The sequence below is a fragment of the Hemiscyllium ocellatum genome, chromosome 5, assembly GCF_020745735.1.
Source record: "Hemiscyllium ocellatum isolate sHemOce1 chromosome 5, sHemOce1.pat.X.cur, whole genome shotgun sequence".
In the NCBI taxonomy this organism is placed as follows: domain Eukaryota; kingdom Metazoa; phylum Chordata; class Chondrichthyes; order Orectolobiformes; family Hemiscylliidae; genus Hemiscyllium; species Hemiscyllium ocellatum.
Window position 1 is genome coordinate 114,735,081 of NC_083405.1, and position 17,550 is coordinate 114,752,630.

The 17,550-nt window shown below is 42.4% G+C and overlaps 1 protein-coding gene across 2 annotated transcripts in view; it reads left to right on the forward strand.

Moving 5' to 3' along the window:
• The window catches only part of LOC132815831 (extended synaptotagmin-2-A-like), a 219,472-nt gene that overhangs the window by 70,683 nt on the left and 131,239 nt on the right, over positions 1 to 17,550 (forward strand). For both annotated transcript variants that reach the window (XM_060825118.1, XM_060825119.1), the window contains exon 2: positions 7,778 to 7,819. In XM_060825118.1, coding sequence (XP_060681101.1) covers positions 7,778 to 7,819 — 42 coding nt within the window. The remainder of the gene's footprint in view (positions 1 to 7,777; positions 7,820 to 17,550) is intronic.

Below are 17,550 nucleotides of genomic sequence, written 5' to 3' on the forward strand. Positions count from 1 at the left end.
TGAAGAAGGATTACACCCAAAGCATCGACGTCTCCACCTTCTGAAGCTGCCTAGCTTGCTGTGTTCTTCTAGCCTCCTGCCTGTCTACTTTGGATTCCAGCATCTGCAGTTTTTTTTTTGTGTGACATGTAGGTTGGCAGATTTCCTCTTCTGAAGGGCTTTGGTGAGCAAGATGGGTTTTTTTTTTCTGACTTTACGGTGGTTGATCATTAATAATCCGATTTACATTTTTTATGCTGACTTATGAATTGACTGAGTTGAATTCAAAATATCGTTAGCACCTACGGTGAGAACTTGAGCTCTTGTTTCAAGCATGAGATTGCTAGACTAGCAATTCAGAGGCTCACTGTTATGTTTTTATAGTATATTTCATGTTTCTGATTTATTTCTGTTCCCAGTCTACAATAAGTTATTGACAGTACCTATATGCACCTCAGCAATTCTGCACCATTATATTCAACCCAAACCCAGGTGTTTCTGAACTTGTATGATATAATTTGCCTGTGGGTGGAGCTAGTGAGTTAAGCACTTCAGTAAAGGTAAATTCTTCGCAGTCCTCCTGGGCCTTAGGGCCGCTGCCTCCATTACAGAGCAAGACAACTGGTCATGCTTTAACCTGAGGGTTCCCAAGCCTCGGGTGAGGGGAGAGGTTGAGAAGGAGGGTGTTGCTTGGTAGCTGGAATGGGAATTGAACAGAAATTGAATACACACATTGGCATTGTTCTGTATTGCAAGCAAGCTGTCCAGCCACTGAGTTATTCAACCCACAGCAATTATATACAGTCAGCATGGGTCTATGGATAGACCAACACAGTCAAACACTGATTCATTAAACCATTGAACACTCCTGGTAGCTTTATCATTATGCTTGATGTTTGTGGGAATGTGTTGTATCCGAATTGATTTCAGTATACACCAACCGTGATTATGTTTGTCATTTTTTATTGGCTGTAAAGTGTTTCAGATTATCCTGAGTTCATGAAAAATGCAGTCACCAATTTAACAAACCATTTTGGTCATGCCATGACACACATCTGGGACAGGCAGGCCTTTAATCTGGACCTGCTGGCACATAGGTATGGACACTACCACTGTGCCACAAGCCCCTACATAGATTAGCATCTGATTAGCATTTTTGAAGTAAGATTCAGCCAGCTTTGAGAAACAGTTTTAACTCCTGTCTGGAAGTTGCTGTTTAAATTTAGAATGGAAGATCAAGACCATTTAGACTGCTCAGTTTCCTGGTATATACTGGAGTGGATAGGATTAAAATACCCCACTTTTCCTTTAAAACTAAATTCAAAAACTGTTCACAGCCTTCAAATCATTTTACTTTACAATATTGCTTGTCAGAATGCAGAAAGACATTAGACAAATTTATTGGTTTTTTTTGGTCTGCTGCATTTGACTGTATGAAATATTCAGAGTGTAGGCTGACTTTTTATTGATCTGAATAGGCTCCAGGAATCTTTGTTTGAAGTCTGATCCATAGGTTTTTTTTGACTCTCAAGTCCTGTGAGAGTCATGTGCTTTGATGAATATAATTTTTGAAGAGCGAAATAGCCTGCATGTTGCTGTTGCTGATAGTTGTTCATGACTGTTTTACTTACCCATCCTATTGAACAAAATGCAAGGAGGTTGAAGTTGCTAACAGCAAGATAACCTTTAGTTTTCGGAGAACAAACACCAGGCAAAATTGTTAACAAAATCCCCAGTTGGTTTTGCTAGAGTATGTGTGGGCAAGCTCCCGGAATGGTCCACTTGTGCAGCATGTTGCAGGGGCAAGATCAGATTTTCCTCTCGTACTGCTGTCCAAATCTGAGACTGCAGCACGGCAGGCAAATCATTAAAGAAGCAACAAACTGAAGAGCTGATCAAATTGCAGACTTTCTGCAATGTCTTAGTAAATAGATTTGAGTTGTCATTTTAGCTGCATGTTTTTTGTCTGTACAGAGTTGGTGACATTGAAAATTATTTTTTAACAATTCAGAAGATATCTTTCATCTCCAGCATAAACAATACAACAACCTGAATCCACATATCTCTCTGTTTATTCTGTAATAATAAATGTTTAATAATTTAACTGTTGATCAGTCGTAGCAATTTGAATATTTTGAATCAGAAGGTTGCAAGTCCATTTTATTCCATGGATTGAGTGTCCATTCAGAGTGCCATGTTGTTGGACTCACTATCAAACTGTTTGCCTCTTTAAGTGGATCTGAGGTTACATGGAATTCTTTCTGGTGTCCTGGCCAATACTTGTCACGTGACTACCATCTCAAACAAATCGTTTGACCACAGAAGGAGGGCTGGTGGATGGCTAGTGTGCCACCATTATTCAATAAAGGACCAAGGGATAAACCAGGAAACTACAGGCTAGTTAGTCTAATCTCAATGGTGGCGTAACTATTGGAAGCAATTCTCAGGGACCGAATCTGTGTTTGGAGAGGCAAGGATTCATCAAGAACAGTCAGCATGGTTTTGTTAAGGGGAGGGCCTGTCTGATCAGCTTAACTGAATTTTTCACAGTTATTCAGGTGTAACAGTGAGTGCAATTTGATGTAGTCAACTTGGACTTCAACGCTTTTCATAAGGTCCTGCAAGGGATACTGAAAGTAAATGTAAGGACCATGGGATTCAAGGAAATTTTGCAAATTTCACCCAGAATTGGCTGTGCAACAGGAATGAGAGGATGATGATTGAAAGGTGGCTTGCTGTTTGTGGATTATGTAAGTGAATTAAACTTGGATTTCGGAGGGTTGACTATTAAGTTTGTAGATGATACAAAAATTGGTTGGGTGCTAAATAGTAGGAGAAAGTGAGGACTGCAGATGCTGGAGATCAGCATCCACAGAGCAGGAGAATCGATGTTTCGGGCATAGGCCCTTCATCAGGAATGCCCAAAATGTTGATTCTCCTGCTCCTTGGATGCTGCCTGACCTGCATCTTTCCAGCATCACAAACTTGACTCTGATCTTCAGCATCTGCAGTCCTCACTTTCTCCTCGTTGATTTCAACCCTGCTGTGAAGCCTCTTCCAAGGATGCCTACCTTGAAGAGGTTCTTCTCCTCCTCCCCTCCCTCCTGATGAAGGCCTTATGTCTGAAACGTGGATTATCTTGCTCCTTAGATGCTGCCTTTCCAGCAGCATCCTCTCTACTCTGGATATTAAATAGTGAGGAAAATAGCCTTAGATTACAGGAGAATAAAGACAGTCAGATGCGCCAAATGGAATTCAACTAGATAAACATCTATTTGGGCACTACAAACAAGGTGAGGAAATACCATGATGAATGATAGGACTGTGGAGCACCGAATAACAGAGGGAAATGTATACCAGTCCCTCAAGGCACCAGAGCAGGAGGATAAAGTGGTTAAGAAACATGTAGTGTACTTGCCTTCGTTAGCCAAGGCATAGAATTTAACAATAGAAAGGTTATGCTAGAAATGTCAAAAACATTGGTTAGGCTGCAGCTACAGTATTGTGTGCAACCTGGAGTCCACATTATAAAAGGCATGTGGCTGCACTGGAAAGGGTGCAGAGGAGATTTATTAGGATGTTGCCAGGGCTAAAAGGTTTTGGTTAAGAGGAGAGGTTGGGCAGATTAGGGCTGAGAAGGAACATGATTGAGATATATAAAATTGAGGGGCATAGATAGGCCAAACAATAAAAAACATTTTCCCCTTAAAGAAGGGATCAGAGATCAGGGGCATAGATTTCAGCTAAGGAGCAAAAAGTTTCGAGGAGATGTGAGGAAAAGTTTATTTTTAAACCCAGAGGGTGGTGGGAATCTGGACTGCATGGCCTGGGAGGGTAATTTTGGAAGGAAATCTCTCAACCTTTCAAACAGTACTTAAATGAGCACTTGAATTGCCATAACGTTCAAGGCTATGGGCCACTTGCTGGAAAGTGACATTAATTTAGATTTGGCTCAGTTTTCAGTGCAGTCTCGATAGGCCAAAGAGTTTGCTTACTGTATGATTCTATGATCCACAAAGGGTCAGTCACTCCACCACCAACGTTCAGCAATAGCAATGTGTACTATCAAAAAGATGCACTGCAGAAATTTACCAAAGACCCTTCATTGGCATGTTTCAAATCCACAATCACTTCCATCTGAAAGGACAAAGGCAGCAGAAATGTGGGAATAACAGCACTGATGAGTTGCCTTCCAAGCCATTCACTATCCTAACTTCAAAATATATCACTGTTTCTTCAGCATCTTTGGGTCAAAATACTGGAATTCCTTCTCTCGCTTCATTTTGGGTAAACCCATAGCAGATGGACTGCAGTGATTCAGGAAGGCACCTCATTACGACATTCTTAAGGGCAACTTGGTTGGGTGATAAATGCTGGCCCAGCCATACCGCATTCGTGAATTTTAAAAAAAACTCCATGGTTTCTCCAAAAAGAAGACTGGTCAACAGATCTTGTTGACATTCAGTCATGGTGTTTTATCAGGTAGTCCCACTTGTTTTCTGGCAGACTCCAAGCTCGGAAATCTGAGTGGGAGTCTTCTTTGGAAGAACTTTTTAAGCCTTTTGTTTTCAAATGCCAAGTGTTACAACCTTTCTATTAATCTAATCTGCAAATTGCCACCAGGTTTCTGTTGAGTTTTGCAATAAGTAGATTTCTGGATCCGAGAATGGGTTTCAGATGCAGGTTAATGTCCATTAATATTCAGTAGAAGGTAAATGGTTATCTTTTGCACTTGGCATAGTGGTTTGGTAGTGTTGCCACCGTTTTACCAGACCATAGGGGCTGCTCTCTCATTAGAAGCAACTGGTGGTGATTTAACCTGAGGGCCACCAGACTTCAGGCGAGGGAAGAGGTTGAGAAGGAGAGTCCTTCATGGTGTCCTCAAACCAGTGATGGGAATTGAACCCACGCTGTTGACATCCCACTGCTCTGCAAACCAACAATCCAACCAACTGAGCTAAACTGATTCTCCAGCATAGTGGTAATGTCACTGGTTTAGTAATACAGAGCACCAGGCTAATGTTCTAAGTGCATGGTTTTGCATCCCACCGTAGTAGGTCATGAAATTTGAATTCAACTTCAAGAAATCTGGTATGAAAAGCTAGCTTGATGGCAACCATGTATCTGGTTCATTAGTGTCCTTTAGGGAAGTGTGCCAGACCCATCGCAACATGACTGACTTTTACTACCCACTGGACAATTAGCAATGACAATAAATGCTGACTGAGCCAATCGTGTTCACATCTCAAGAATGAATGAATAAAAAAAGTCAATTCTATTTCAAAGAGAACAACAACTAGACCCTATAATTAAAAATACAAATAGCCTTGCTTTCCAAAGTTTAGTTGTTTTCTGTATTTGTGAAAAATAAAATTTGTTACGCTGGATATTGGCTCATGTTTGAGCTGAGATTTTGACCTTTCATTCTTTAAAATTTTGGAGAATATAATCCCATTTTTAACAACACCTTATGCCATGGATCAATCTAGTGATTCGTTGTTGCTCTGGCCCCCTTATACGCATGAGATCTTGTCATGGATGAGTGTTTAAGGTGCTAGATTAGAATCTCATCCACACCGGATCAGATCTTACTGACGTTGTTTGTCTACATCTCTGATGTTAATCCTGTACTTCCAGCATTCATTGTTGGTTAAAGCAAAAAATAATTTTTAAATACAGAAACCAAATTTTTTTAACTTTCTTCCTTCATGAGATGTGGGATCACTGGCACTTCTTTTAAATTTCAAAAATATACTTTATTCATTAAAATAACTTTTTTGCATAGTCATTAATCAGTTCGGTTCCGTATAGTAGCATAAAAAGAAACCACCAAATATTGGAGTTTGATTCTATCCAACAAGCAAACCAGAGGCATCTCTTAGTTATACAAGACCTGTTTACATGCATTTGAGGCACTAAGGTGTCCAATAACTGAATGGACACCCATTTAACTTTGACAGAAAAACCTTAGATGGTGGTCTTTCCCCACGGCGCCATGGTGGCAGTTGCCCCAAGTTTTAGTGCATCCCTTAACACACACTCCTGGGTCTGCACCGCTGGCATTTGTTACTCATCCCTGATCACCTTCAAAATGAGTGACTTCCTAGTCCATTTCTGAGGGCAGTCAAGAGTCTATGGATCTAGACTCCCATCAGGCAATGCTCAATAAGGATGGCAGGTTCCTTTTGCTAAACGCCATTTATGAACCAGATTTATTTTTTCTGACTATGAATGTTGAGCACATGGATTGTTGTCATGGTCGTCATCTTGAGATCACTTTCAACTGCAAATTTTTATTAACTAAATTTCCATTATTTGCTTGAGCTAATGTCTGCAGAGCATTACCTCGGATGATACTGATCCAGTGATACTATCACTGCCAATTTATGCCCTGTCCACAAGAAACCGGGCCAAATCAATCTGGCCGGTTACTGTGTAAGGCTTTGGAAGATGTAACCAACATCTATTGAGATGCTATCACGCAGCTATTCTCAGTTGTTCAGTGACGCTTTGTTTTGGTTTTGGCAGAATCACTCTGTTTTAGACCTCCCTTACAGCACTGAGGATTGACAAAGAATCTGATGTTAGATGAGAATGATAACTCTTTACATGCTTTGCATACTATTTTGTAATAAAAGTACAAATGACCATAAATAATTCTATTCTATTAAATTGTTCTTTTAATGGGTATAATACCATGGAGCTCCAGAAAATTCTTATCCGGTCAGCAGATTTTTTAGGGAGGTGGTGTGGAAACATTTCCACTGGCTGGAAACCTACTTAACACAAAAGAATGTGGTTGTGGTTAGAATTCCAGCAATTTCAGTCCTAAGGGCATTGTTTCAGGAGCTCCTCAGGCAGTGTCCTGCCCCCCACCTTTAAAGTCTTCATCAATGACGAGTCATCTGTCATAAGGTCAGAAGTGGGGTGATTTACAGATTGCACACTGTTCAGTGCTATTTGCAACTTGTGACTCAACAGAAAATGAAGCTGGCTGTGCTGACATGCAACTTGCCCTGGATAACTTCAAGATTTTGTTTATGATTTGTAGCATGTAAGTGTCAGAGTTCACAGGCAAAGACTATCTCCAAGAGAGCAAACTACGTCCTGGAACATTTAATGGTTTCACCATTGTTGAATTCTCTCAACATCAATGTTCTGAAGGTTGCCACTGACTAGAACTTTAATCAGACCAGCCAAATAAATTCTGTGGCTAAAACCACACTTCCCAGTTACATACCTATATCACTGTTCCAATATGGTTGCTGGGTCAAAATCCAGCTGACTGCAGCTGGAGACCCTTTACTTGCAAACTAATGTGGTTCAAGAAAGTAGAAGGCTTTGCCTGTCTCAGGCATTAAGGATGTTGATTAATTGCCGGTCTTCATATTGATACATCGATCTTGTCAATGAAGGAAAGAAATTCTTTCCTGTACTTGTCATTTAATAAAAACAGAGTTCAATATTTTGGCACCATGTCACAAATGAATGAAGACTTGAGAATAAATTGAGGACTAACTTTATTACTTTTGCAATAAAGCAAAGGTCAAAAATTTACAGAAATTTGACATATTGAAGTTCCTGAGGGTTGCAAATATTCTTAGTACTATTTGCAGACATGAAAAGCCGTTTCTTAAATAGAAGCTCTGAGCAAAGGTTCAGTGTTCAGTTATTCACTTGGAGCTAAAATGTTCCTTATTCTTTTACTTATTTGATCCCATACAATCTCCCTCACCCAGTATGTATGCTCTGCTTACTTTCTTGCTGATTTATTCTCATGTTCCTTTTCTTGTTTCAGGTTCACTTCCCAGATGTGGAGCGGGTGGAATGGCTAAATAAGGTACTTCAACTTGATTGTTTTTCTTGAGGAAAGTACTTTTGTACAAATGCAATCCAAAAAAAATCTGGAATTAATTACTGATATGTTTTGGGACCAACTTTGATTCAATATATATTTCTGTTACATAGTTTGAGAAATCTTTAAATATGTGATATACGTATGTTAAGCAAACATATTAAGGGATGTGGGCCAAAGGAAGGAATATGCAGTCAGGCCATAGATCAGCCATGATATCATTAAATGGTGGAACAGGCTTGAGTGGCTGAATGATTTACTGCCGTTCCGATATTCACTAACACTTCACGTTTGTAAGCTTGGTATCTGTTTCAAAAGCCACCTTTTCCGATACTACATCATATCTCTCCGATTAAGAAGGTGAAAAAATCTCTGTTCTGTAAATGCAAATAATTAAGAAGGCAACTGCAATATTGTTACATATTGCAACAGAATAGAATATATAGGGAGGGAGATTTTGCTGCACATATATAGGGCCTTGGTGATACTACATCTGGTGTACTTTGCAGTTTTGGTCTCTTTATTTGGAAAGATATAATAATGTGAGACACAGTTTGGAGAAGATTGATTTGACTCATTGCTGAGATAAAAAATGTGTTGCTGGAAAAGCGCAGCAGGTCAGGCAGCATCCAAGGAGCAGGAGAATCGACGTTTCGGGCATAAGGCCTTCTTCAGGAATGAGGAGGGTGTGCCAAGCAGGCTAAGATAAAAGGTAGGGAGGAGGGACTTGGGGGAGGGGCGTTGGGAATGTGATAGGTGGAAGGAGGTTAAGGGGAGGGTGATAGGCCGGAAAGAGGGTGGGGGCGGAGAGGTCGGGAAGAAGATTGCAGGTCAAGAAGGCGGTGCTGAATCTGAGGGTTGGGACTGAGATAAGGTGGAGGGAGGGGAAATGAGAAAGCTGGAGAAATCTGCATTCATCCCTTGTGGTTGGAGGGTTCATAGGCGGAAGATGAGGCACTCTTCCTCCAGGCGTCGTGTTGCCATGATCTGACAATGGAGGAGGCCAAGGACCTGCATGTCCCAGAAACATTAGAAAATAGGAGAAGACAGAGGCCATTTTGTCCATTCAAATCTACTCCACTATTCAACGTGTTTATGGCTGATCATGTAACTCAGTACAATGTTAACCCTTTGGTCCCTAAGAACTAACTTTTTCTTTCTTGAAAGTCTTCACTCTTTTTTGGCCTCAAATGCTTTCTATGGTAGAGAGTTTCTCAGACTCGCCAGTCTTTTTGGATGAAGGCGTTCCTCTACATTTTGGCCATAAGTGCCTTACTCCATATTCTTCTTTTGTGAATCACAAGAAGTTGGCATCTAATTTCAGGAGTAACCGGGAAGGCAAATGGACTGTTGGCCTTTGAAATAAAGGGAATGGAATATAAACTTCGGGAGGGTTTTCTTAAATAATACAAGGATCCGGTCTGACCAGAACCGGAATACTGTGAACAGTTTTTGGCCACTTAGCTGAAGGACAGATATACTGCCAGCATTGCAGGCAATCCAGAGAACATTCACTAGGATCACACCCAGTATGGAAGGGCTGTCTAATGAGGAGAGGTTGAGTACTTGTTGGAACAACAAACAACGGCCCCATCTCCTCATCTTGCATGCTGTCAGTCCAACTTGTGTCTTGGCTTTGGACTAAGGGACACTGATGACCTGCAAAGACTAATTTGCTTTACATGCAGGAACACATAAGCATCTCCTGAATTTAAGCAGGATGAATCATTTAGCTAATAGCTTTATTTCTTGGTGTTCGCTCACTTTGCACCTACTTGGAGGCTGCCAGCCTCAGTGCCTTGAATTACTTTTTAGGTCATCAGAGAAGCAGGAAGCTTGTCATGGTAGGAACCTGGGATAGTCAAGGGGTAGAAGTTGATCTGCGGCATGAAGTCACATCAGTCTCTCACACTGAACATTTGTCAGCAACTTACATGGCATAAACTGCACAAACCTGAACTAAATGACTGTGCATGAAGGTCAAAAAGGAGCAGTCCCAGTGGAGTCGAAGGGTCTATGTCAGACAGGGTTAATAGTTAGTCATATGGTTGGCCATGGTCAGTCTGATAAGAGTCCCAGATCTGTGTTTGCAGTCTAGTGATTGGGCGATGGCCTCCGAAAGGTTATATATTTTGGTGTACAGATTACAGATGTATTAGTCAGGATACCGTGGAGTCATCAGTTGGGCCAGTTTTTCTTGGACTGAGACAAAGGGAGTGATTGAGTGTGATGGAAGTGAATGGAAGACCAGATAGTGATGATGTAGGAGCAAGAAAGGTAATAAAACCAAGTTCAAAATTGATTAAATAAAAGAAGGATGGAGGGTCAGGTGATGTTTCTGCATAATGTAGGAGCTGGTGGACCCCATTCTGGTTCCCAGTGACTATGTCTGCGGTAAATGTTGGTTGCTGGAAGAACAGTGGCTCAGAGTCGATGAGCTGGAATGTGAACTTCAAACATAGTGACACATCAGGGAGGGGGGCACTTACCTGGATGCTGTGTTTCTGGAAACAGTCACACCTCTTAGACTAACTAACTTGAATTCAGCCAGTGGACAAGGACAGCAGGATGTGGCTGTGACTGAGGCAGGTCGAGGGATCCAGGAAGTAGAGTTGCAGGAGCCTAAGCCTCTGTCCTTGTCCAACAGGTTCAACAGTTTTACTCCCTGTGTGGACGGGAATGGGGACTGCAGGGAGGGTGAGCTGACTGACCACAGCACTGTGGTGCACGTTATCGTACAAGTGGAGGGAGAGAAGAGAAATGTTGTTGTAATTGGGAATAATACAGTTCGAGGTGTAGATACTGTCCTGTAACCAGAATCGAGAGTCCTGAAGATTGTGTTGCCTGCCTGGTGCTCAGGTTCAGGATATCTCATCTGGACTGCAGAGAATGGGAGTGTAAAGATTGTGGTTGTGGTCCATGTAGGTACCAACGACCTAGTTGAAACAAGGACAGAGGTTCTGCTAAGGGAGTACAAACAGTTAAGAACTCAATTTTAAAAAGCAGCCAAAAAGGTGATTCTCTCTAGATTACCACCTCAGCCATGAACTAATTGGCACAAGATCAGTAAGATTGAGCCACGCATTTACCTGCTTAAAGATTGGTGTATGAGAAATGGGACATTGGTACCAGTACTAGGGAAGAAGAACCCTATTTCAATGCGATGGTCTTCATCTGAACCGAGCTGGAACCAGAGTCCGTGAATTGCATAACTACGGCTGTAGACAGGGCTTTAAACTTAAATAGCTGGGGGGAAGGGCTCATAGGGGAAACTAAAGAAGGAGGTAAGAGTGCTGAATTCAGGCCAGGTTATTAAAATCTCCAGCACAGACACAAATAGGAGTGTTTGGAAAGGGTTAGCAATCAAACTTCAAACAAACTGGACAAATGAATGACAGTGAGAAGAGGGATGTTTAATACAGGATCAAGGTGTTATGTCTGAGTGCAAGCAGTATAAGGGATAAGGTAAACGAGCTTGTTGCATAGATCTATTTTGGCGGGCATGATGTGGTGGGCATCATGGAGACGTGGCTACAAGGGATCAGGATTGAGAGCTGAATATTCAAAGATGTACATCCTATTGAAAAGATAGGCAGGTGGGCAGAGGGGGTGGGGTTGCCTTATTAGTAAGAAATTAAATTAAATAAATAGTAAGAAATAAAGTAGCATCAGATGGTTGACAATCTGAGTGGATAGAATTTAGAAACTGCAAAAGTTTTGAACAAAAATAGTTGGAGTTATGTACAGGCTTCCACATAGTAGTCAGGTGCTGGGGTGCAAGATCCACCAGGAAGTAGAAAAGATGTGTAGGAAAGGCAAAGTTACAGTAATCATCGGGTATTTCAATGTGCAGGTGGGCTGGGAAAATCAGGTTGGCAGCGGATTGCAAGAAAAGCAATTCGTGGAATACCTCTGAGGTGACTTTTTAGAACAGCTTGTGGTGAACCCCACTAGGAAATGGGTAATACTGGGTTTAATATCATGTAATGAGGCAGACTTGATAAGGGAGCTTAAGGTAAAGGAACCCTTCAGAGACAGTGATTGTAATATGATTGAATTTAGTCTGCAATTTGAGAGGGAGAAGATTAGAATCAGAGATAATAGTATTATAGCTGAATAAAGGCAACCACAGAGGCCTGAAGGAGGAGCTGGGTAGAATTAACTGGGAGAGGAGCCTAGCTGGAAAGACAGTGGAACAGCTGCGGCAAGAGTTTCTGGGAGTAATTCTGGAGAGACAGAGATTCACCCCGAGGAAAATGAAGCATGGTAGAGGGAAGCTGAGGCAACCATAGCTGACTAGGAAAGTCAGGGATAGCATAAAGGCAAAAAAGAAAGCATATAATGTGGCATAGGACAATGGGAAACCAGAGTATTGGGAAGTTTACAAAAACCAACAGAGGGCAACAAACAAATGAAGGAGAAGGTTAAATATGAGGGAAACAAGTCAGTAATATAAAAGAAGGCCATAAGAGTTTCATTAGATATATAAAGGGCAAAAGTGGGCATTGGCCTGCTGGAAATGATGCTGGAGAGATATTAGTGGGCACCAAGGAAATGGCTGAGCAATTGAATAGTTGCTTCGTGTCAGTCTTCACAGCGCAGTACAGGCCGTTCGGCCCTCTATGTTGTGCCGACATGTGAACCCAATCTGAAGCCTAACTAACATACATTATTCCATTTCCATCCACATGTTTATCCAATGACCATTTAACTGTCCGCAAATCCACCACTTTTGCAGGCAGTGCATTGCATTCCATGCCCCTACTACTCTGGGTAAAGAAACTACCTCTGTCATCTGTCCTATATCTATAACCCCTCAATTTAAAGCTATACCCCCTCGTGCTAGCCATCGCCATCTGAGGAAAAAGGCTCTCCTATCTAACCCTCTGATTATCTTATGTCTCAAGTCACCTCTCAACCACCTCCTCTTGAATGAAGACAGCCTCAAGTCTCTCAGCCTTTCCTCAAAATCCATCCCTACATACCAGGCAACATCCTACAAGGTTCATCTCCTCTGAACCCTTTCCAGAATTTCCACATCCTTCCGATAATGCGATAACCAGAACTATACGCAGTACTCCAAGTACAGTTGTACCAGAGCTTTGTACAGCTGCAACATGACCTCATGTCTCCAAAACTCAATCCCTCAACCAATAAAAGCTAACATACCCTATGCCTCCTTACCATCTGGGTTGATATGGTTATTAACTTTGAGGGATCTATGTACGTGGACACAGATCTCTCTGCTCATCTGCACTACCAAGAATCTTCAATTGGCCCAGTACTGTGTATTCCTGTTGCTCCTTCCAAAGTGAATCACCTCACACTTTTCCATATTAAACTCTACTTGCCACCTCTCAGCCCAGCTCTTCAGCTTATCTATGTCCCTCTGTAACCTGCAACATCTTCAGCACTATCCACAATTCCACCAACCTTTTGTGTCATCTGCAAATTTATTAACCCATGCTTCTACATCCTCCTATAGATCATTTATAAAAATGACAAACACCAGTGGCCCTAAGACAGATCCTTGTGGTATACCACTAATAACTAAACACCAGGATGAGCATTTCCAATCAACTACCACCCTCTGTCATCTTTCAGCTGGCCAATTTTTGATCCAAACCGCTAAATCACCCTCGATCCCATGCCTCCAAATTTTGTGGAATAGCCTACCGTGGAGAACCTTGTCAAATGCCTTGCTGAAATTCATAGACAGCACATCAACCTCTTTACCTTCATCCACCTATTTGGTCACATCTCAAAGAGAACCCAGTAAAGTTTGTGAGGTACGACCTACCTTTCACAAAAGTGTTAACTATCCTTAATCAACTTATTCCTCCTCTAGATGATTATAAATCCTATCTCTTATAACGCTTTACAACACTTTACCCAGATCTGGCACGGTGGCTCAGTGGTTAGCACTGCTGCTTCACAGCACCAAAGACCCGGGTTCAATTCCCGCCTCTGGCAACTGTCTATGGAGTTTGCACATTCTCTGTGTCTGTGTGGGTTTCCTCCGGGTGCTCCGGTTTCTTCCCACAGTCCAAAGATGTGCAGGTTGGTGAATTGGACATGCTAAATTGCCGATAATACTAGGTGCATTAGTCAGGGGTAAAGGTAGGGGGAATGGGACTGGGTGGGTTGCTCTTCGGAGGTCGGTATGGACCTGTTGGGCTGAAGGGCCTGTTTCCACACTGTAGGGAATCTAATCTAAACCGAAGTTAAGGCTCACTGGTCTATAATTACCAGGGTTGCTTCTACTCCCTTCCTTGAACAAGGGGACAACATTTGCTATCCTCCTTCTGGCACCATTCCTGTGGACAATGACAGTAACGATCAAAACCAAAGGCTCAGCAGTCTCCTTTCTGGCTTCCCAAAGAATCCTAGGATAAATCCCATCTAGCCCAGGAGACTTACTTATTTTCACACTTTCCAGAATTGCTAACATCTCCTCCTTGTGTACCTCAATCCTGTCTACTCTAATAGCTGGTATCTCTGTATTCTCCTCGACAACATTGTCTTTTTTCAGTGTGAATACTGATTAAAAATATTCATTTAGTGCTTCCCCTATCTCCTTGGACTGCACGCACAACTTCCCATTACTATAGTTGATTGGCCCTAATCTTTCTCTAGTCATTCTTTTATTACTGTTATATCGATAGAAAGCTTTAGGGTTTTCCTTGATCCTATCTGCCAACGACTTCTTGTGTCCCTTCCTGGCTCTTCTTGGCTCTCTCCTTGGGTCTCTCCAGGCTACATTGTAACTCTCCAGCACCCTAACTGAACATTTATGTCTCACCTAACATAAGCTGCCACCTTCCTCTTGACAAGACATTCAACTTCTTTAGTAAACCATGACTCCCTCACTTGACTAATTCCCCCCTGCCTGACAGGTACATATTTATCAAGGACACCATGTGGCTGTAACTTGAATAAGCTCCACATTTCAATTGTGCCCATCCAGGCAGTTTCCTTCCCCATCCTATGATTCCTAAATCTTGTCTAATTGCATCATAATTGCCTTTCTCTCAAGAATAACTTTTGCCCTGCGTTATATGCCTATCCCTTTCCATTGCTAAAGTAAGTATAACCGAATTGTGCTCACTATCACCAAAGTGCTCACCTACCTCCAAATCTAACATCTGGCTAGGTTCAATACCCAGTACCAAATCCAATGTGGCTTCACCCCTTGATCGCTTGTCTAAATATTGTGTCAGGAAACCACCCTGCACACACTGGACAAAAACTGACCGATCGAAAGTACTCTAACTTTAGTATTTCCAGTCAATATTTGGAAAGTTGAAGTTCCCCATAACAACTACCCTGTTACTCTTGCTCCTATCCAGAATTATCTTTGCTTTTCTTTCCTCTACATCTCTGGAACTATTTGGAGGCTTATAGAAAACTCCCAACAGAGTGACCCCCTTTCTTGTTTCTAACCTCCGCCCATGCTACCTCAGTAGACGGGTCCTCAAACATTCTTTGTGCCACCGTAATATTGTCCTTGACTAGCAATGCCCCCCCTCCCCCCCGCCCCTTTACCATCATCTCTGTTGTGACTGAAACATCTATGTCCCAGAACCTGCAGCAACCGTTTCTGTCCCTGCGCTATCCATGTCTCTGAAATGGCTACAATATCGAAGTCCCAGGTACCAACCCATGCTGCAAATTCACCCACTTTAATCTGGAAGCGCCTGGAATTAAAGTAGACACTTCAAACCACCTTCCTGTTTGCTGGTGAACTTTTGCGACCTTGAAACCATATTTCTGACCTCACTACTTTCAACTTCCTGGGCACTAGAACTCCAGTTTGGATTCCATCCCCCTACTAAGTTAGTTTAAACTAATAGCATGAGCAAATTTCCCCCCAGGGTATTGGTACCCCGTTTGGTTCAGGTGTAGACCATCCTTTTGTAGAGGTCCCACCTACCCCAGAAAGAGCCCCAATTATCCAGGTATCCGAAACCCTCCATCCTGCACCAGCCCTGTAGCCATGTGTTCAACTTCTCTGTCTCCCCATTCCTTGCTTCGCTCAAATGTGGCATGGGCAACAAACCAAAGATAACAGCTCTATTTGTTCTAGCACTAAGCTTCCACCAAGGCTCCCTGAATTTCCACCTTAATGGTGGAATATCTATGTCGTTGGTGCCTATGTGGACCACAACTTGGGGCTGCTTGCCTTCCCTGTCAAGGATCCTGAAAACGTGATCTGAGACACCATGAACCCTGGCATCTGGGAGGTAACGCACCAACTGTGAGTCTCTCTCGCTCACACAGCACCTCCAATCTGTCCCTCTAACCATGGAGTCCCCAATGACTAACACTCTGCTCATCTCCTCCCTTCACTTTTGAACAGAGGTACAGGCTCTGTCGAAGAGACTTGTACCTAATGGCTTACCCCTGGTAAGTCCACCCACCCCAACAGTATCCAGAACAGTATACTTGATATTGAGTGAGGCCCACTGGAGTTCCCTGTACTGCTTGCCGGCTCCCTTTCTGTCCCTTGACTATAAGCCATCTGCCTCTTTCTTGCACCTGAGCTATGACTACCTCCTTGTAACTCCTCTCAGAAACCCTCTCCAAAGGTCCTAGACAAATTCACTGGCCTGAAGGTGGATAAATCATCTGGACCAGATGGACTTACACCCCAGAGTTCTAAGGGAGACACCCCTGTTTAAAAGGGAGTAAGGCAAAGCATGGAAAATTACAGGCCGGTTAGCCTAATCTTGGTCATGGGTAAGATTTTTGAATTCATTGTGAATGATGAAATTCTGATTACTTGAAAGTGTATGGTAAAGTACAGCAAAGTAGGCATGGTATCATCAAGGGAAGATCATGCCTGACAAATATATTAGAATTCTTTGAAGAAGTAACAAGCAGTTAGATCAAGGAGAGCCGATGGCTGTTATTTATTTGGACTTCAAGAAGGCCTTTGACCAGGTGCTTTACAGGAGGTGACTTAGTAAGGTGAGGGCCCATGGTGTCAGAGGCAAGGTGCCAACATGGATTGAAGCTTGGCTGTCTGGCAGAAAGTAGAGAGTGGAGATAAAAGGGTCCTTCGCAGGATGGCAGCCAGTGACAAGTGGTGTTCTGCAAGACTAAGTGTTGGGACCACAACTTTTCACTTTATACATTGATGATCTAGATGAAGGAACTGAGGGCAGTCTAGTTTCGTTTGCAGATGATACAAAAATAGGTAGAGGGACAGGTAGCATTCAGGAAGCAGGGAGGCTGCAGAAGGATTTAGACAGGTTAGTAGAGTGGGCAAAAAAGTGGCAGATGGAATACAATATGGGAAAGTGTGAAGTCATGCACTTGTTAGGAAGATTAGCAGCATGGACTGTTTTCAAAATGGGGAGAAAATTCAGAAGTCTGAGGTGCAAAGAGACTTGGGAGTTCTAGTCCAGGGTTCTCTCAAGGTAGACCTGCAGGTTGAATCAGTAGTTAGGAATGCAAATGCAATTATGGCATTTTATTTTGAGAGGACTTTTTTATAAAAGCAGGAAAGTACTTCTGAAACTCGAAGGCTCTGGTCAGACCACATTTAGAGTATTGTGCACAGTTTCATAACCTCAGGAAGGATGGACTGGCTCTGGAGTGTGTTTTGAGGAGGTTCAGGAGAATGGTCCCAGGAATGAAAAGCTCAATGTATGAGGACTGTTTGAGGATTCTGAGTTTAAACGTGATGGAGTTTAGAAGAATGAGGAGAGATC